This window comes from Corylus avellana, chromosome ca7 (genome assembly GCF_901000735.1).
Source record: "Corylus avellana chromosome ca7, CavTom2PMs-1.0".
Taxonomy (NCBI): domain Eukaryota; kingdom Viridiplantae; phylum Streptophyta; class Magnoliopsida; order Fagales; family Betulaceae; genus Corylus; species Corylus avellana.
Genome location: NC_081547.1, coordinates 903,566 through 924,300, shown reverse-complemented (window position 1 = coordinate 924,300; position 20,735 = coordinate 903,566). Strand labels below are relative to the sequence as shown.

General features: G+C 37.3%; 5 protein-coding genes across 5 annotated transcripts; 3 read left to right on the top strand and 2 right to left on the bottom strand.

Moving 5' to 3' along the window:
• Nucleotides 1-125: 125 nt before the first annotated feature.
• LOC132188239 (uncharacterized) lies at nucleotides 126-1,895 on the top strand (the record flags this gene model as incomplete). The annotated part of the gene is given in 5 exon segments (XM_059602654.1): nucleotides 126-302; nucleotides 721-819; nucleotides 911-1,156; nucleotides 1,406-1,628; nucleotides 1,631-1,895. Coding segments are annotated over 5 exon segments (780 nt in total), but the record flags the coding sequence as incomplete, so codon positions are not given.
• Nucleotides 1,896-3,141: 1,246 nt separating this feature from the next.
• Nucleotides 3,142-5,465, bottom strand: LOC132187391 (protein AE7-like 1). The gene is made up of 5 exons (XM_059601689.1): nucleotides 5,264-5,465; nucleotides 5,056-5,161; nucleotides 4,215-4,314; nucleotides 3,713-3,758; nucleotides 3,142-3,344 (listed from the first exon to the last, which is right to left on the bottom strand). Exons 1-5 carry the CDS (start codon nucleotides 5,373-5,375, stop codon nucleotides 3,244-3,246), a joined length of 465 nt encoding a protein of 154 aa, XP_059457672.1. The 5' UTR covers nucleotides 5,376-5,465; the 3' UTR covers nucleotides 3,142-3,243.
• Nucleotides 5,466-6,889: 1,424 nt separating this feature from the next.
• On the top strand, nucleotides 6,890-16,081 carry LOC132186416 (vacuolar sorting protein 39). The gene is made up of 12 exons (XM_059600386.1): nucleotides 6,890-7,453; nucleotides 7,871-8,082; nucleotides 8,323-8,454; nucleotides 8,547-8,690; nucleotides 9,564-9,676; nucleotides 10,881-11,313; nucleotides 11,845-12,174; nucleotides 12,782-13,003; nucleotides 13,250-13,492; nucleotides 14,417-14,869; nucleotides 15,063-15,161; nucleotides 15,428-16,081. The coding sequence occupies exons 1-12, from the start codon at nucleotides 7,012-7,014 to the stop codon at nucleotides 15,626-15,628; spliced, it is 3,024 nt and encodes a 1,007-aa protein (XP_059456369.1). The 5' UTR covers nucleotides 6,890-7,011; the 3' UTR covers nucleotides 15,629-16,081.
• Nucleotides 16,082-16,223: 142 nt separating this feature from the next.
• On the bottom strand, nucleotides 16,224-17,169 carry LOC132188467 (uncharacterized). The gene has a single exon (XM_059602921.1). The coding sequence runs from the start codon at nucleotides 17,072-17,074 to the stop codon at nucleotides 16,271-16,273; it is 804 nt and encodes a 267-aa protein (XP_059458904.1). The 5' UTR covers nucleotides 17,075-17,169; the 3' UTR covers nucleotides 16,224-16,270.
• A 165-nt stretch (nucleotides 17,170-17,334) lies between these two features.
• LOC132186224 (AP-3 complex subunit sigma) lies at nucleotides 17,335-20,369 on the top strand. The gene is made up of 7 exons (XM_059600084.1): nucleotides 17,335-17,500; nucleotides 17,605-17,647; nucleotides 17,878-17,939; nucleotides 18,321-18,417; nucleotides 19,381-19,451; nucleotides 19,741-19,832; nucleotides 19,989-20,369. The coding sequence occupies exons 1-7, from the start codon at nucleotides 17,432-17,434 to the stop codon at nucleotides 20,053-20,055; spliced, it is 501 nt and encodes a 166-aa protein (XP_059456067.1). The 5' UTR covers nucleotides 17,335-17,431; the 3' UTR covers nucleotides 20,056-20,369.
• The last annotated feature ends 366 nt before the right edge of the window (nucleotides 20,370-20,735 follow it).

Here is a 20,735-nt window from a genome sequence, read left to right as displayed (position 1 = left end):
TTTTCTTCTCCTTTTTATTGATTGCCACCAAGTTTGCTCTCTATTATGATGATTCTGTTCATAATAGAGCTGAAGGCTTTCATAACATATTGAAATAGGCAATTAATGAGGCATATTACGAACAGGTCAATGAACTCAGGACTGCTCTTGGACCTCTATCTGGACGTAGTTTAAAGTTCTGCACTGATGCATGCCTGAGGAGATATTTAGAAGCTCGGAACTGGAATGTTGTTAAGGCAAAGAAAATGTTGGAAGAGACATTCAAGTGGAGGTCCGCTTATAAGCCTGAAGAAATTCGTTGGGTAAGTAATGAATTTTTTACTACATGTTCTCGACGACGTGCAAAACTAGAAGTATGTATGTTCTAATTTTATGTTTGTTTTATACTTTTAGTTATTTTTTCTTTGTTAAAATTTGTGTCTCCCCCCTCGCATCACAGAGTCGTTAATCTCAATATCGTTTCAAGTCTAATTTTCAAACCTTAATTCTTTGTTAAGTAATCAGAAGCTTTCAGAGTAAACAACATTGGGGGAAATGCCAGTTCCAGAATGGCTACATTCAGAATTTAAGTTGTTTTTGCAATAGCCAATCTATTATTACCCATTCTCCATGACATGCATGTGATGACCGAGGCTGTGACATGTAGCACTTATTGATGCTAATATTTCAATACTGTTTTATTTAAGCCTCCCCTTACTTTAGAAAGATGATATTGTCCAGCATGAAATAGCCCACGAAGGTGAGACTGGCAAAGTGTCCAGAGCAGATTTTCATGATCGTCTTGGAAGGACTGTGCTTATCATGAGGCCAGGGATGCAGGTTGGTCTGGCGATTTTCTTTTGTAAAGTGTGTTACGCTTTTATGAATCAACTAGTTAACTTTTTTGTTTTATTTCTTTCCCATTTGTCAGAACACCACATCAGGAGAGGATAATGTTCGCCATTTAGTCTATCTTTTAGAAAATGCTATCCTGAACCTTCCTGAAGGTCAAGAACAAATGTCGTGGCTGATAGATTTCACTGGATTTTCATTGAACTCCAATGTCTCCGTTAAAACAGCCCGTGATATTATTAACATTTTACAAAATCACTACCCCGAGAGGCTTGCTGTTGCATTTCTGTATAGTCCACCAAGGATTTTTCAGGCATTCTGGAAGGTTTGATCTCCTGCTCTGTTTTCATTTTGGTTTTTGGCTACATAGATATTATTGTTTTTTTGTACCGTTGGACTGAAGTTTAACAATTACTGCTTCTTCCTCCTTTCAAGAATAAAAAGTAAACAGGGTTATCAATCATGGCATGGAAGCAAAATTATTATGTAAAATTTCTTGTCGGGCTTGAGGATTGTCATTCTCAGATTGATTTAGATCCTTCAGTAATTTGTGCTAGTTTCTCGGTTTTTATAGGCTGTCAAGTACTTCCTGGATGCAAAGACATTTCAGAAGGTGAAGTTTGTATACCCCAAAAGTAAAGATAGTGTTGAGCTCATGAAGACATACTTTGATGTAGAAAACCTTCCAAGCGAGTTTGGGGGAAAAGCCACCCTAAATTACGACCATGAGGAGTTCTCACGATTGATGGCCCAGGATGACGTGAAAACTGCCAAGTTCTGGGGATTTGATGAGAAGCCTACCACATTATGAATGCCATTCAGGAGAAGAGGTGAGGCAGTAGCCAATACCCATTGCACCCGCCAGCTAGCTGAGTGAGCATTTTCTAGTGCTCAGAGTAGTAAATATGTGCAATGCAGCCTGACTGAATAGATAGATGCAAACTTTAGTATCAAATTTACTGATGGGAACAGGAAATGATGCTCTTGCTCAGTTCCTTGTTCTGGGGTTAATAAACATGCATTTCTTGTGCTTATTTCTAACTATGAGAGATAACTATTATTTCCTCTTTAAATATCTTCGTCTTCCTAATGTTCCCTATTTTCAAGATAAGCAAACTGTAATTTTTGTATAAAAAAAAAATTAAATTACTATCATATTTTTGAAAGATCGTTTTTTACTAAATTACAGGCAATTGGGGTAGCTTTCCATAGAGGACAAGTGTAGGCAGGTGGGCCTTGCACCTATCTTCTGTGGAGCGCACCCAAATTGTATAAGAGTTTGTTCATGGGATGCGACATTTGCGAAGGGTAATGCCAATTTTCACTCTCGTTTATTATAATCATTTTATAGCTAATCTCACGTGTTTTAAGTGGTTTTTATTTATTTTTATTTTAGTAACTAATGTGAAAAAAATGCTTAAAACATGTTCATCAACCGATATAAAATAAATGTATAAATGAGTATGAAAAGTATAATTACTCATTTGCAAATCAATGATGTGATTACGGGCCTAGTAGGCCGCCTATTGCAATGCCGCCCAGCAACAAAAGGGCGAAGCAAAGGAGTGTTGCAATAGTACGCTGGTGAGAGTCCAGCAGTTGTGTCATAATGCTACTAGATCTACTTCAGCCTGCGTGCCCTTTCTTTCGTGCACCTTAATTCATCTGAAAAATATGAAGTGCCAATTATCAAATCGGTCAGCATTGAGGTATAGAGGGCTTCCTGAATTTTTTTTACTCGGGAGAAAAAAGTGGCTCCCATATTTTGAGTCTTAAAAAAAGATTAAATTGGTTATCAAACTTACCTGAAGGACGTGATAAGGATCGGGGTCTTTCACAGAAATTCGGGCAATTTAAGTAAGGGGCTATGGGGTTCAATGTATATATATATATATTTGGGAAATTAGCTTAGGGCCCAAGATCAAATCAAATTAAATGCCCACTATTACTAGAGCCCAAAAAAGCCCCAAGGAAGCCTAAAATATAAGACCTTTTTTTCTCAGAAATTCAAGAATGTTCTCTTAGAAAAATTCTCTCCATTTTTCTCTCCTCAAGTCAAAAATACTGACTCTGACTGTCGGAAGCTCCCCCGCTGGCAGCAGGCTGGCGCCGAACATGTGAAATTTGGTATCATCAGGTCCTATTGGCAATTTGATGTAGGCTGCAATAGCCTTCAAGATTGCGAACCATTTATATAATCAGAAACTTATATTGTGCATTAAGAGAGTCTACTATCAACATGCAGTTCCTCACACATCCATGTGAAGCAACAAATAGTAAGCAAGTCTGCGAGGAGCTAATGACATTGGGTAGATAAAATTCATAAGACAGGAACAGCCACTTCTTATTGCATTTGACAACTAGTGACGTTTTCCCAGTACATAGGCTAATTGAGCAGGAAAGTGTACTTGATCAAAGGTCATTGGAGTAGAGACACTCATCCACAAGTTGGCGAAGGTTGGGATTCTCCAAGGCCGCAGCGACTCTTTCCTTATCATTTAACTGCTTGTTAACTACCAAAAGGACAAATTACACAACATCTGTATCAGTTTGGAGTGATTGGAGTAGGGAATAACACAGGAAATATAAATTTACCACAAGACAGACTATTAGTTCTATCGTACTATAACAAAAAATGCATGAAAATGATGCTATACTCTTGGATTTTTCATCTCAGTTTTCTGTACAAATCTATAAAATATTGGAAAATTTGTATGTTAATATGCCCTTTAAGGTAGAATGGCTATATTCTTAAAAGCCTCCTGTTTGGAAAATTTGTTCTCGTGATGAAGTTTGTCGACCATTACCCAATCTTCAGATTGAAAATAGGAAAGAAGAAAATGTGAATTTAGTGTCGAATGGCAATTCGTTCGGGATTCACCTGATTCTTCGTTTGCATGAGATCCAGGAGATACTTTGATGTCTACCTGAAATGGGCATCAAATTTATGGATGAGAGAATAGTGCAATGCAGAAAGAAAGAGTCTGATTATGAGATCCATGAATATCATTTCAACATAATGTCTAAAGCAGTTTGTGATTATAGGCAAAAGAACAAAGTAAGGTGGACTTTCTGCATATAAAGATAATCTAACTTAAAGCTTCGGATACTCTTCTCTTTATAGAAGTATATACAGACCCACATTCTATAGAGTCTGACAAACTCCCATTCAAGGAACTTCTAAAGTCTGCATTTGATATTTGATTAAATATATAACATGAACCGCCTACTCCTTTCAAAACTACATGAATCAATGCACTAAATATTAGCTTTCTGAGTACATATGCAAAAGAAAAGGTTTACCAATCGCATGTGCCATCACTGTTGAAACAATAAAGAACCAACAAAATGCTCCAAAGTGAATAATAATAATAAAAACTGACCTTATAATGCGGAGGGAAATAATGTTTTAGTTTCACTCTTAGGCATAGGCCGATTACGGTTGCCATACTGCAGTGCTGGATGGTTGGTGTGAAAGTGATCCTAATATAAGCAATTAGATTTTAGCACCCCAAAATAAAATAATCAAGTCGCTTTGCAGTATTAATTAAACGATTAAATTTACTATTTCTTTTTTTTTGATAAGTAATGTTTATATATCAAAAGCGCAGAGGGGCGCAACCCTAGTACACAGGGGGTATACAAGGGAAACGATTAGCTAGAAGAAGAAAAAAGAACAAGAAAGTCAGGATAGCTAATAACTATAGGGGCAAGCCAAGCCGCTGTCCCTGTGTAAAGTGTATGGAAAAAGAAGGCCGTGAACTCCTCCAATGATCTCTCAGAATCTCTCAGAATCCTAATAACTATAGAAATAAATTTACTATTTCTTATGGGCAGTTATTCTGAGTTCAAACTTGACTCTCCGGCCAGTTTGCTCATTTCAGTTAAATATTTTATATTTCACAGTTATCAGTGTAATTATTAAGTATTAGTATTCTCCACAGTTTTTCCTTTTTAGATAAATATTTTATATTATGTGTTCTGCATTAATCATTTCTTATTGGATTTCTTATTGGTTTAAGCTTTTAAACTATCAATAGTTTAAGTTATGCATCTTAATACCAAGATTTTGAAAGGAAAAATTAAGGCAATAAAATTCAAGGTATTTGCTCAATAATAATCATATTTGGAAGATATGGGCTTCAATCATATATTGCAATTTCCAAGTAACAACAGTTGGATCCAAAGTCAAAGAAATGAAAATGGAGCTCTGCGAATACTCACAGAATACGACCGAGCTTGTCATCAACGGTGATCGATTCCTCCGAAAGAACGCTGAGCTGTTCCAAAGAGTAGGGATGCTCCGGATCTCTTATATCCCTCACGAAATTTACCAATTCGAGTCAAAGATCCCAAATTTGTTGTATCAAAAATACTCAGTACAAAATTACTGAATTTAGAAGCAAAAGAAAAGAAAAAAAGAAAAGGATATCATAGATTTCTAGAGGATCAACGGCGTCGTCTCCGTGAAGATCTTCGGTGCGAGCGACCCTTTCCTTCTTAGCGTGAACCACGGGGTTGGCGTTGATAAGACCCAGCGTCATCTTCGCCTTCCTTTTCTCTTTTTTCTGTATTCCTCTCGTGGAAACTGGAAAGCCTTGTTGGCTGTTGCTGTTTGTTCACGGACCAGCTCGGTCGAGTTTCGTAACGATGGTTAATTATTTTATTGCATAATTACATGTTGAGATTCCCATAACAGCCTGACACGTATAAGTGGATGGCAAATGAGAACGCACCACGTGTTGATTGTTAGGATTACTTCGACTTTTACTGCATTCCACCTCACAGTCGGCGGCAGGCTGCAGCTGCTGTCAGCGACTCAGCGGCACTACTTCTTGAGTATAGTCGCGATATTAAATAATTAAACTTATTATTTAAATTTTGTACTATTAACATATTGCTGTATAAGTATAAGTTTATAAAAATTTAAAGTAGTAATATATATAATATATCAATCTTTCACAAATATTTATTATCGCTAAGAGGTCTTTTTCTTTTCTTTTTAAGGTGCTGAGAGGTCATTTAAAATAATAGCAACAGCTTTTTAAATTTGATTTCTTTTCTTAAACGTGGAAAAACTTCAAAAAAATAATCTGCCACAGACTTTGATTCAATGGCTATTAAATAGTATAGTCAAAATATCATAATACCCTAAACATTTGTCATGAGTGAAATTCATGGCTTCAGTTCCTATTAGCTTTAGGACAGAGTTTTTCTTCAAATTAGGTTAGAGAAACTTCTTCAAACTCTGTCTATAAGAATGATATGTGTCATTTGAACATGTAAGATGTACATATAGTTTTTAATAGTAGGGACAAAGTTTGAATAAATAATATTAAAAACTCATGTGCATCTCACATATTAAAAAAATTGACACATATAATTTTTATAGACTGGGTTAAAGGAAGTTCCTCCAACCCAGTTTGAAAGAAAACTCTGTCTTAGATTTTATTATTATAATTTTTGAGATAATTTGTCCAAGGTGGACATTATCAAGGATTCATGATAGCGTCTTGGTTTATGTTTGCGATTTTAAAAGTATGATTTAAAAAATAGTAATTTTAAAATGTTTAATTTGAAAATGTGATATTTAAAAACACAATTAAATATTTGACAAAATTATAATTTAGTATTTAAAATATTAATTTAATATTTAAAATTGTACGTTTTCAAAAAAATACTTCTTTAATTTTTTGAAAAGGAAATTAAAAACAATTAATTTTATGCGTAAAAATCGAAATGTCAAATCGAAATTACTTTGAAGATCTTTCACACATCATATAAAAGGTTAATATTTGTTAAATTTAGTTAGTATTTTCTATTTTTCACCTTCAATCGAGATGAACTAAAACATTTGGTGTTACAACGAATAGCAGCAACTTAGCACAATGTCTATAAAAAAAAAATTGTTTCTCACCATCCTTCTCGTTTCTAAATAAAAATATAAACAAGTACATTTTATAGTCAATTTTAAATTATATAATAATAATAATATACACTATAAAATATGACCTTGGAAGTTGGAATGGCTTGATCTTCAAAAATTTGACACTTAAAATTGCTAAAAACACTGGTGATTCAAGCGGTGTCGTATTGCTTCAATAAGTTATGTTCATTTCTGATCCATATCATACTTAAAGCTCCGATGAACAAGCTCCGGAACTGATTGACGACGACGACATGGTACACAGTGCCTACGATTCCTTCGAGCTCCTCAGCAACTGCCCTACCAAGATCGACGCTGTCGAATCGTACGGCTCAAAGCTCCTCCTCGGCTGCTCCGATGGGTCCCTCAAAATCTACGCTCCCGAATCCTCGGGCTCCGATCGCCCTCCGCCGTCCGATTACCATGTTCAGGCGCAAGAGCTGCGCAATGAACCGTACGCACTAGAGAGAAACGTGTCCGGGTTCTCGAAGAAGCCTCTGGTCTCGATGCAGGTCCTGGAGTCGAGGGAGCTTCTTCTATCGCTCTCGGAATCGATCGCGTTCCATAAGCTCCCCAATTTGGAGACCAACGCTGTGATCACCAAAGCGAAGGGCGCGAATGTGTACTCGTGGGACGATCGGAGAGGCTTCTTGTGCTTCGCGAGGCAAAAGAGGGTCTGTATTTTCAGACATGACGGTAATTCCATGAATTCGTTGCTATCTCTTGCTGGATTTTTAGGTGTTTGAGTTTTGGTTCAACATCACTGTTTGTTTGGTTGCTGAGCAAGTGTGAGAAAGAATGTGAAAACTTGGCAATTCTATTAACTTTTAAGTGATTAATTGTGTGTTGTGGAGAATACCATGTTGTGATAACGTTGAAAATGAAGATACAATCACGTATTGTATGTAAAATGCCAAAAATTGTCATTTTTTAACTGGCTTTTAAATGTGCTTTTTCATCTATATTGTATGGATAAGTGGATGTGTTTTCCTAATTTGGCTGAGGTTTGCTGAAGATGTTGTCAATGAATAGAACTAATATTGTGGATATCTGGTGGAAGTAACTCTTTTTTTTTTGTTCTCTCTCTTTTTCCTTTTTGTATGTGTTGTTTAGGGGGTCGAGGATTTGTGGAGGTGAAAGAATATAATGTTCCGGATATGGTGAAGTCGATGTCTTGGTGTGGTGAGAATATATGTTTGGGTATTAGAAAAGAATACACGATACTAAACGCCACTAATGGTGCATTGACTGAAGTATTTCCTTCCGGGAGGCTAGCCTCACCTTTGGTGGTCTCTCTTCCTTCGGGGGAACTTCTTCTTGGGAAGGTATTATTTTCTTTGTTGGCTGTTGATATTCTGCTTTCGGGGACAGGAATTGCTCATTGAATGTATATTTTATGGTTGTTGGGTACACATACGCTAACTGAATGCTAAAGACAATTCAAAAAATTTCCATATAGTGAAACATTTCATTCCTTTTGTTGTGTGTGGAACATATATGCAGAAATATGATCCTGTATTCAATTCTGATTGTCGAATGATACAAATGTTTATTATTTTCTATAGGAGAACATTGGTGTCTTTGTGGACCAAAATGGGAAGCTTCTTCAAGAAGGTAGGATTTGTTGGTCAGAGGCCCCTGCAGAAGTTGTCATTCAGAAGCCGTATGCAATAGCTTTATTGCCAAGATATGTTGAGGTAGCCTGACCATTTGCTAAGCAAGAGCAACTTATGTGCTTTTCTGTAGTTGGGTGTGCAATTATTCATTTTCTGCAACTTGTGTTTTTCAGATTCGTTCTCTTCGAGATCCATATCCATTGATACAGACTGTGGTTCTCCGAAATGTCCGTCATATTGGCCAAAGCAACAATTCTGTAATTGTTGCATTAGAAAATTCTGTCTATGTGCTCTTCCCTGTTCCGCTCGGTGCACAGGTATTCAGTTAGATATGAAGCATTTTCTTTGGAAGCCTAAGACTAGGACAAGACCAAGCAAGAAGCTTTTATAGTCTAGGAACTAGTGTCCATTGTAGTTTATTAGGTCATTAACATTTAATCTTATTTTGTGTTTGGTTTTTCTGGAGTTGGGATATATATGTAATTCTATAATTATTGGGTGTGAGCTGAAGTTCTAGGCCATGGGTTTTGGTCGACTCTATTTCGGAGATTGTTTACCAGTCAATTAAGGATTCAATTACAGCTTTCTTCTTGCTTCTTTGAGGTTACTAATTCAAGCCATTTCACTTACCCTATCAAAACCCTATAAAAATCCTACAAACCCATATATTTTCCCCAACCATTATCCATCAAACACCAACCATATTTAGCTGCTGTCCAAATCTCCTATAACCTAATTCTCAATTCCTGCAACTTTTCAGCCACCAAGTTACAATCTTTTCACACTCAACTCAAACTGCAAACGGCAAATATGTTTATAAGCCCTGAAGCCACAACATGTAAACCCTAAAGTCCTCCATAAGCATCTGTAGCCATATTTCTTAATCTGTCCTACGTTGGGTATTCCTAGTTCTTCTATAAGAAATGCCAATGGTATCTGTTAGTAGCTTGAAGTGTGGATGCATCTCTTTCTTTGGAATTGAATGGATGAGTTAGACATGTTGATACAAAATTGAATTATTCTTAAGATTTCTTAATCATGTAAATGTTTATAAGTCCTGTTTATACTTGTCGTTATATTATGCCTGTGAATAATAATGCTTTTTGCAATGACATATGTGAGCTAACTAAAAAAGCACATGATGATTTTATGCCCTGAAAGTGCAGTAAGAGTTCTCAACCAAATTGCAGATTGTACAATTAACAGCATCTGGCAATTTTGATGAAGCCTTGGCTTTGTGTAAGCTGCTTCCACCAGAAGATTCAAGTCTTCGTGCAGCAAAAGAGGGGTCAATTCATCTGAGGTGGATATTTCCCGTTAAATAATCTACTCTTCTAATAACTCATTAAGATGTTTATTGATATCATGATCTTTGTTACTAGGTACGCTTTGTGAAAGGTTTTTGCTATATTTTCTAGTTAGTGGATTTAACGAATTCATCAATGGCCGATTAAAATTACTTTATCTAATCTGAATATTTACTTCATGTTTCTTTTTCCCCTACCGGTTGGTGTTGCCAATCGCATAGAGAAGTTGAGAGGGGATTTTTTGTGGGGTGGTTTTGGTGAAGAATTCAAATTCCACTTGGTTAGCTGGCTTACGCTGTGTAATCCGAAACTCTGAAGGTGGGTTGCGGGTCCGAAATTTACTTGTATTCAACCGAGCTTTTTTGGGAAAGTGGCTTCGGTGCTATGCTCAGGAGATAGAGGCCTTATGGAGGGAGGGTGATTGTGGATCCTAAACATGGCAGTGCGTGGGGTGGGTGGTGTTAAAATGAGGTCCATGGGACGCATGGTGTGGGGCTTTGGAAAAATATTAGGAGGAGCTGAGGGGAGCTCTCTAGTCATTCTAGATTTGAGGTGGGCGAAATTTACTTGTGTTCAACTGAACTCTTTTGGGGAAGTGGCTATGGCGCTATGCTCATGAGAGAGAGGCCTTATGGAGGGTGGTTGTGGATTTTAAACATGGCAGTGTGTTGGGTGGGTGGTGTTCAAATGAGGTCTATGGGACGTATGGTGTAGGGCTTTGGAAAAATATTAGGAGGAGCTGGGAGAAGCTCTCTAGTCATTCTAAATTTGAGGTGAGCGACAGCTCCAAAATTATATTTTTGGCATAAAGTGTGGTGTGGGGATCAAGCCCTCACGATAGCTTTTTCTGAACTTGTTCAATACTGCACGTTTAAGGAAGGTGCCGTGGTAGATCATTTGGAGCTTTGAGGATCATGAGAGGACATTGGTGGAATTAAAGGCTTTATTTTTTAAGATGCTTTACCATTGGGCTGTTGCTTTTGACCTCAATATTTTTCTAGTTATTTTTTCTTCCTCTAGTTAGGTGTCTCTCTTGTATATATCGTGTGTACTTGGGTTGCGACTTTGCGTTTTTTATTGAATTTTCGATTACTTATATAAAAAAAAAAAAGGATATCATCAATGGCCATAGATCAATCATGCATGCTATGCATTTAATCAACCGTTTGAATTAAATGAATTTGTCTCACTGTATCCCAGGTATGCTCACTACCTCTTTGATAATGAAAGCTATGAGGAGGCCATGGAGCATTTTTTGGCATCTCAAATAGATATAACCTATGTACTTTCTTTATATCCATCTATTATCCTTCCTAAAACAACAATGATTCCGGAGCCAGAGAAGCTGGTGGACATTTCTTGGGATGCTCCATATCTCTCAAGAACTTCATCTGGTTTATCAGATGATATGGAAGCACCATCCTTACAGCAATTGGAATCTGATGAGAATGCAGCACTCAATTCCAAGAAAATGAGCCATAATACTCTCATGGCTCTCATTAAGTTTTTGCAGAAGAAAAGATACAGTATAATTGAAAAGGCCACTGCTGAGGGAACAGAAGAGGTTGTTTTAGATGCAGTTGGAGATAATTTTGCGTCGTATGACTCTAGTAGGTTCAAAAAATCAACAAAGGTGAGCTGCTTATTTTCCTTTCTAGGTGATTCACCTATTTTGATATGATGGATGATACATGGATTCCGAACCTTATTTTATGTGTTTACATGATTATAGAGATTGTGAATACTATTGAATGCAAACTTGCTAGTTCTTCTATGTTTGTTGGAATATATGTGTTATTAAACTTATAATAACCTTAGTTATCAAAAAAATAAACTTAGAATAAGCTGAAAAGTACTTTATGCATAAATAAATAATTTGTTATTGTAAAATAGTTATTAATATGAGCTATATCTTTATCAAATGTGGGAATTTTTGTGTCATCTAAACTTTTTTGTTTATATTAGAATATACTTGATCTTGTTCAAATTCAGTTGGGTAATTTAATAAATAAATATTAAAATGTTGGTGCCATGGATGTCACAGTATTTGATTAATGTATTGTAACCTCAATCCAGCTAATGTCTATTTGTAGGTCTTCTTATCTGGTTTGTCTAAACATGTCAAATAAAGCCAGTTTCTTAGATGTAATATTTTTTTCCTCAGGGGCGTGGTAACATCCACATTAGCTCTGGTGCTAGGGAGATGGCAGCAGTACTTGACACAGCTCTACTCCAAGCTCTGCTTCTTACTGGACAGTCTTCGGTGGGTTTAGAATTACTGAAAGGTGTTAACTACTGTGATGTGAAAATATGTGAGGAAATTCTTCGAAAAAAGAATCATTATGCTGCTTTGTTAGAGCTATACAAGTGCAATTCAATGCACCGTGAAGCTCTTAAACTTCTACATCAATTAATAGAAGAGTCGAAATCAAATCAATCACTAGCTGAGCTTACCCAAAAGTTTAAGCCCGAATCAATTATTGAATACCTCAAGGTAAGTTCTGTTGCTTGGTAGGGAAATTTTTTCTTGGTTTCAGTTAAGGTTCTTTTTTGAAAACCATATTGTGTTAGTGACAAGGAAGCATTACACTCGCTATTCTTTCCACATACTAGAGTCTGGATGAACCGGATACTAACTTTACAGTAATCTCCTGTGTATTTATTTTTAGTGCTAAGAAGGTTCCCTTCTATTTTGTTCAACCTTCACCTTCCTCATGTATTCAGCCTTTTAAATTGTCAACCAACACTTTTTCGAAGAATCTGAGTTGTGACAATAATTTCTTCCATGGTCCTTACTAAGTTCAATGTTTCTTGGCATTCATTACCAAATTTTGTGCTTGCGTTTGTGTGAATGCATACATGGTCACCTCTTTTCCATCTACCTTAAACCGAAGAAGGTGATCCGGGGTTTTCCTCTCTGAATGATAATTATGGAAATGTCTAATTTATTCCATGCCCTGCTTAGTTAAAGCACTAAGTTTTAGCATCTACTGTTCTGGCAACAGTTTGATTTTATAGAATTTCAGAATTTGATTTAAGAGTTGACTTAGAGCCAGCATATGTTATATATGTACTAAGATTTGATGGGTTTTCCTATGCAGCCTCTCTGTGGGACTGATCCAATGCTTGTCCTGGAGTGCTCAATGCTTGTTCTTGAAAGCTGTCCGACGCAAACTATTGAGCTGTATTTGTCTGGAAATATTCCAGCAGACTTGGTTAACTCTTACTTGAAGCAACATGCTCCAAGCATGCAGGCCAAGTACTTAGAACTCATGCTTGCGATGAATGAGAATGGGATCTCAGGAAATCTGCAAAATGAAATGGTGAAGACCTCATGCATTTAGTTTGGTAATGTTAAAGGAATAAATATTTGTTATTTGAGAGTCGGTACAACTGTCAAAATTGAATGTAAAAGAAAAAGATTGAAAAATAAAAGTTACTTGACAGAACAGTTCTGTTATGCCAAATTGAGCTAGTTCACTGTTGTCATGGTTAGTGTAGGTGATGATGGCAGTTTGACTGATTTCACTAATAAAAATTGTTTATACTTGTCATTTTATGCATGGTAGGTTCAAATATATCTCTCGGAAGTACTTGATTGGTATGCAGATCTGAGTGCTCAACAGAAATGGGATGAGAAAGCTTATTCCTCGACAAGGAAGAAATTATTATCTGCTTTAGAGAGCATCTCAGGATATAATCCAGAGGCTTTGTTGAAACGTCTTCCACCAGATGCTTTATACGAAGAGCGTGCAATATTGCTGGGTAAAATGAACCAACATGAGCTTGCCTTGTCTCTATATGTTCATAAGGTACTTGCCAACATAAATCAACATATTTTCCTTGTTAGAAAATCTGCTGGCAAGGGGACATGAAATGAGTCTGTAAATATGTTGGGTGCCACTAGCCAACCCAAAGTGCGTATGGTGATGATGTTCTTAATAAGAAACTATTAAATTCAGCTGTGCATTGTAACTGGGGAATCCTGCTAGTTGGGTTGGCTTTTTTAATTTCAATTGGCAATTGAACAGGGTTGTTTGTTTGTTTATGTGACTTCTTATGTAAAGGTGGAAAACCTTGATAAAGCCCACCACCTCTCCATCACTTTAATGGGTAATGTTCTCTCTTTTCACCATTTGATTAAAAGAGCTGGGTTGGGTTTCCCCTTATGTGGTTATACATAAAACTGGTGGAGGTTTTGTCGAATATTCGTCCTTCCACATTGTTATACTTGGCTTATACTCATTTTAACTAGGCCTTAATCCCGTTCTTTATATTGGGTTATCTTTAGTGAAACTGTATAGCCTTACTATAGTTTTACTAACCATTCATGTCATGATCAGAAAGCTTTTTACGGGGCTTGGATTCACACCAGTTTTTGAATTATTTGTTTAAATAGTTTATGGCATTTATATCTGATTTCAGTGGTTTGCCAAAGTGAATTTCATCGATTTTTTATTTGAATTTTTGACAAAAGATAAAAGTCCCTTAAATTTAATGCATTTGTTTGTTCATACTGGGACCTTGGCTTTTATGAGTTGGTTGAATTTGAGATTGAATTTTTCAGCCTCTTTAACATGTAGTCACTACTTTTAGTGCTTCCTATCCTATTACGTACTCTATCTATAGTGTATTATCGTAACATATGAAACAAGATGTTCTTTGATGCAACCCAATATATTGCTTTATGTTCTTATTAAGACTCACTGAGGTATCAAGTTCTGTTGTATTTGTAGCTTTATGTTCCTGAGCTGGCACTGGCCTATTGTGATCGGGCATACGAGTCTGCAGTTCGTCAACCATCTTTTAAATCTTCTAGCAACATATACCTCACTCTTCTGCAAATTTATCTGAATCCTCGGAGGACAACCAAAAACTTTGAAAAGCGAATTACAAATCTAGTATCACCTCCAAATACAAGCATTCCAAAGGTCGGTTCATGGACTTCAGTTAAGCCTAAAGTTGGCCGTGGAAATAAGAAAATTGCTTCAATAGAGGGTGCAGAGGACATGCGAGTCAATGTGAGTGGCACCGACAGTAGCCGGAGTGATGGTGACGCAGATGAATCTAGTGAGGAAGGAGGTTCTACTATTATGCTTGATGAGGTCCTTGATCTGTTGAGCCAAAGGTGGGATAGAATAAATGGAGCTCAAGCTCTCAAACTTTTACCAAGGGAAACGAAACTACAGGTATCAATTTTATTGATGGAGGACATACAAACTTATGCTTGTGAGAGTTTGGGAATAGTGAGGAAATAGTCTTATGCTTGTCTTGATCAACATCTTTTCCCCCACCCCCCTTTTCAATTTTGCGTAGCTAGGCATCAGAATATCAACTCTAAGCTCTACTCTGAAAGTTCGTAATTTTATATGTTATCTGCAGAACTTGCTCCCATTTCTTGGACCTCTTCTGCGAAAATCCAGTGAAGCACACAGAAATCTTTCAGTTATCAAAAGTTTGAGACAGAGTGAGAACCTGCAGGTATGCATTTATCATGCATGGGACTTCATGTAAGAAATGAGTTAAATATCTTTGGCTAAAAGTTATTTTCAATCTCCATCTTGAAAGGTTTAGCTGTAAATTGTAGTTTCTTGGACAAATGCCCTCGCATACATTCACTCTTATGTTTTGGTGCTCAATCGTATATCTCTGTGTAGGCTGCTCTCATTTTTATGTATTTTGACAAATTTATGTTCAGCACAAATAACCATTATTTACTTCTCCAAAAAAATCATTCCATGAAACAGGTGAAGGATGAACTCTACAACCAAAGGAAAACGGTGGTGAAGATCACCGGTGATAGCATCTGCTCTCTTTGCCATAAGAAGATAGGCACAAGCGTTTTTGCTGTCTACCCTAACGGGAAGACACTTGTGCACTTTGTTTGCTTTAGGGACTCTCAGAGTATGAAAGCCGTGGGCAAAGGTTCACCGCGAAGGAGGCGATGATAATCAGTGCTCACAGTGGATGAATGAGATCCATTTTCCAGTTAAACTCGGCAGAGGAATGATTTTCGTCAACAACTTTAAGCTGAAAACAGGTGCTAAAGGCACTCGTCCGAGCATCCAGAGATGGATAGAGATGTAAAAACCTGTATCCCTGCTGTGAAGTGGAAAACAACAAAAGAGGTATAAATATGGTAGAATGTTGGGTTTGTCTTTAGGATGAGGATCACCCTATATTGCTTGGTCGATTGCGTGGATGTGAGGTTGGCATTTTAAGGGTTTGAGTTTCTTTATTTGTAAGGGTGTATTATTGAGAAATGGTGTTGATTATGTGTATAAGAAAGGGCAATGTAACCAGAATGCTTGCAAATTGTTTAGGTGCCTTGTGTAATTTGAATAAAGTTTTTTTTTCAAATTGGGTTGTTAATAAACTGGATTTAAAAAAATTCCTTAAATTCAGTTTGAAAGAAAATTTTGTCCTTGTAATTTTGCCTTCCACGTCGATCCAATTGATGAACGAATGATTCGTTTACTTGATTCTTTTTTGTTTAATCTTGAAAATTCTATTTATATTTCTAATGACAAGCAGAGGGCTAATTCAAAAGCAAGCTCGAATGCATTTCTTTGACGAACAAACCAAAATTATCAAGCATTCAAATTCTGACTCTTCCCAGCAAAACGGTAAACGGTTACTCCAACCCTAGATCCGTTGCACGGATTGTCCACGTGGAGCACTTCAACTTGAAAGAGCTTCCTGGCCTTCTTGAAGAAAACGGAGTCCTTTTTCCACCTCCTCAAATGGGCCATCACAAACACCTTCCCTCCCTTCTCATTCTCGCGGTCTAAGAGGAACAAACGCAGCGTTTCAAGCAGAGGCTCATACAAGTGATCGTGGTACACCACATCCGAGGCCAGGACTAGATCGAAGTCCCGCCCAATCAGCTCCACGTCATCGGCCTCTCCCCAACTCAGTGGCGCCACGTGGACGGCCCCGCCATTCAGGGTCAAAACGCTGGCGTTTGCGTCGGCGTTGAACTGAAGGTTCGGGATGACGTGTGGGAGGTCGGTGACCGTGACATTAGCCCCGAGGGTGGTGGCGGCGGCGATTCCTACGAGGCCGGTTCCGGAGCCGAGCTCGAGGATATTGAGAGGGCGGCGATGGCCAATGAGGGTGGAAGATAGGGGGCTGTTGGTAGGGTCACGGCGGTGGTGATCAAGGAGGTTGACTAGTGTAGTGGCTGCGGGCCAGAGCTGGAAGGAGATGCCCTGGGACGGGAGCTGCCTGATCACCACCGTCGAGTCGATCGAACGGACGTAATGCTGCTGGTCTAGCTGTTGAATCGGTGCACCCTCTTGTTTCGTAGAGAATCGCTTCGCATCGTCTTGGTCATCTGGTAGGATCATTGTGACGGGGTTTATGTCTTCTTCGTCGTCTTCCCGAGTAGCCATTGTTTACTTCTTTGTGACATTTACGGCGCCAGCTGTGGCCAAGTTTTCGCTTTCCTTAAAAAGCTTCCTTTGACTTAGGGCATGACCCGTTTATAGTACTTTATACCGTGTCCATGTCATCGACTCATCCGTCTGTGTTCCGTAAAAACGGCACCGTTTTCCTTAAATGCTCTAGTCTGTATAACCATATAACTATATAAGAAAGTAAGTAAAAGAAAAAAAGAAAAAGAAAAAAGGTGCACCGTTTTGTAAGATTAAACGGCGAGTCGTTAGCCACAAAATGGTGTATAAGCCATAAGGCAGTCGATTTGGAATTGGAAACCATTGAAGCGTGAGGGGGAGTAGAGAGAGAGCAAGATGATACGGTCGGTGATGGTGATGAACACGCAGGGCAAGCCTCGCCTCGCCAAATTTTACGATTTCCAGGTTTCTCTCTCCTGAATTTAATCGGGCCATCATTTCTAATTTCTGAAGAACATGGATTAGTTTCGCAATAAATACTGAGATTGAGTTAAATTCTTTGATTTCAGCCTGTCGAGAAGCAGCAAGAACTTATCCGCAGCGTTTTTGGAGGTTATCTCTCTGTTCTCTTCTCTCTATCTCTCACGCACACTCAAAATTTTGTGATTAATTCCGAATTCCTGCATAGGATCTCGGTATCACATTGTGCGTTGGTTGGACTACACAGTTCCAATTGACCTTTTGTTTATGTTTTTGGTGCAATTGATCATTTTTTAGATCTTTTTTAGGGATTCGTTTACGTTTTCTTCTCATTTCACTTTTAAATGTTGATTTTGATATAGTCTTATGCAGTAGAGCTGAGAACGTAAGCAATTTCTTGGAGACCGACTCTATTTTCGGTCCGGTAATTTTATTTTTTTCTTTTTCAACTCTTACTCTGCTCCTCATATTGTTCTTTCTGTTTATAATCCTACTTTTTAATGCATTGTATTTCAAATAAAAATGTATAAATTTCCAAAACTACCGTCCTCACTTTAAGCTCAAATAAAGCAAATGAATAAAACGTATTAAATTTTCAAATAAATTTAGGTGTAAAGTAGGGAGTTTATCCAAATTGAATTTTCAAAGTGGACAATATTTCGGGAGATTCCAGAATGGATTAACAGGCGAACAGCATAAGACGGAGGGAATATTTACTCGTTCTATTGTTAATTTTGAATTTTTTAGCTCTTACATCAATTAGCAATGCTCGTGTTATTCAAAACAATACTTGCATCCTCTGCAGGATAGCCGTCTTGTGTACAAGCACTATGCAACACTGTACTTTGTTTTAGTTTTTGATAGTTCTGAAAATGAGCTTGCCATGCTTGACTTGATACAAGGTATGTTTTCGAGTCATTCACTCTGCATTGACCATTGTGCATTGCTATACTATCTCTGGCATTCGATGTTTGTGTAGAACATATGACAGTTTGAGAATCAGGATAGCAGTTAATCGATTTTGCAACTTTGTCAGAAATTGGTTATTGCAAATGTAGACTTAACATAGAGAGCACAATAATGCGGCAAGTTTCTCTAATTAATAATACTAATCCGAGGAGTTCTTGGTCATTAGTTTGTTGAGAAATTTGTTCTTCATGCATGATGCATGTGAAAGTATTTAATTTTTCCCCAATTTATTCTAGAAAGAATATATAGAAAGAGTGAGAATAAATTATCTGTCGGGGAATAATGATTTGGTTATGTGTCTTGTCCCTTTATGTCTATCCTTTGAATTATTGTGGTTAGTTTTCCACCATGGAAAACATTAAGTTTGGATAATCATTCACTTCCAACATTCTTTGTATAAGCCATTAGTGGTGAGAAATAATTTTGCCTTAAGACCAATAAAAGTTCTTGGTCTTGTATTTTGGATTTGATTATGATGGAACCAATATCCATCTTTGTTAACTTATCTAATTTTCAAGCTCTTCTGTTATTTGATTTTCTGCCTCTGTACAGTGGGGAAGTTGTACTAAGACCAACTAGGCATGATTGAAAGTAAATTTGAAAAATTTACTTGAGCAAATTTTCTGTTGTCTGAAATTAAGATTTACTTCTCTTAAGGTTTATCTCCATGATTATGTAGGTTACTAAGTCTTAAATTATAGCTGTCAATTACTTGTTGGGCCATGGTGAAGTTTATCCTAACCACTGCTAACAGAACATGCTCGTCATGTATTCATATATTATATAAGCCAGGTGTAACAGTGAATTGCTTATTTGTTCGTGTACATACACATACGTGTTTTGCCTGATTGTTGCTTTGATTAAATTATATGCTTACTCCTACCTCATGCCTTCAGTGTTTGTGGAAACGTTGGACAAATGCTTTAAAAATGTATGCGAGCTCGACTTAGTGTTCAACTATTGCAAGGTTTGTCTCTCTTTAAATTCTGAGAACGAATGTTATGCAGTTCTCCATGTAGATTTTCTATGTTACTGCTGGAGGTTTTCTTTGAAGGGGTCAATGTCTTTCCTTATAATTTATGTTAGTAGCTTTACACAAATTAAGCCAAACTGAATTAGATTCTGAATCAGCAAAGTTATAATGATTTCAGACCATTGCTTTTGTTTCTTAGTCTTATATTTCCCAAGAATAAATATGTGCAAAATCTCCACTGGGCCTAGGCTTCAAATTTTTTATTGTCCTCTGTTTGGTGCAGATGCATACTATTATAGATGAGATCATTTTTGGAGGCCAAGTGCTGGAAACAAGTTCTACGGAAGTTATGAAGGCTATTGAAGAAATATCAAAGTGCCCTCTCTCTCTCACTCTCTCTCTCTCTGTGTGGCATGTGTGGGGTTTGCATGTGAGCGTGTGCATAGAGGGGATAAGATTTCGCTGTTGTATGTCTCTGCCTGTACATGCATATCGATTACTTATTGGAAGTTGTGCATATACATGATGCAGGTTAGAAACTGCCTCCAATTCTATCAGCCTTGTCCCCAAATCTGTTTCTGGTTGGCGAACTCGATAGCATGTGGTTCATAAGTGAGCTGTTGAGATGATCAGCAATAATTCAAATTTTGCTCTTGATAGAATGCGATTTATTGAGTTGTTATAATTATCGCTGTAAATCGTCTATGGAGGTAAATGTTCCATTTATGAGCTTATAAATATTGAAACCCGGTGTGTGTACCATCCCCTGCATTCCGTTGTTGATCCAGATTGCTCTTTGGATCTAATCTGATTGGCCTGCATTGTTTAAACGTTGTTCGATTTAAGTATTACAAATCGATAAAGATTGTATTTTCTGTTCTGCAATTACAGATTGGTTTAGAATTGCTCTTATTTCTAACTTTCCTCTTTTTTTCTTTTTTTAATAAAAAAATTTGGGTCATCTCATATTATGCAACTTTTCAATAGTCTAGTTCACGACTGCATGAGTTCGATTGAGATTCGACTGGTGCAATACCCTCTACCTGGAGTCCTGGACCATTCATTGCCCATATTGGGAAAGCATATGAGAAAACTTTGAGTGTAATAATTGAGAATTCTTTTACCAATATCTTGTTTAAAATGATATCTTCATGCTCAATAATTGAAAATTTTGTAATTAAACAGGTTGTGGGGATCGGATCGGATTGGGTCAGTCCAACACGACCTCTTTATTAAATGGATTGTGCATGTTAGATTGTATCACCTACCAATTTAAAT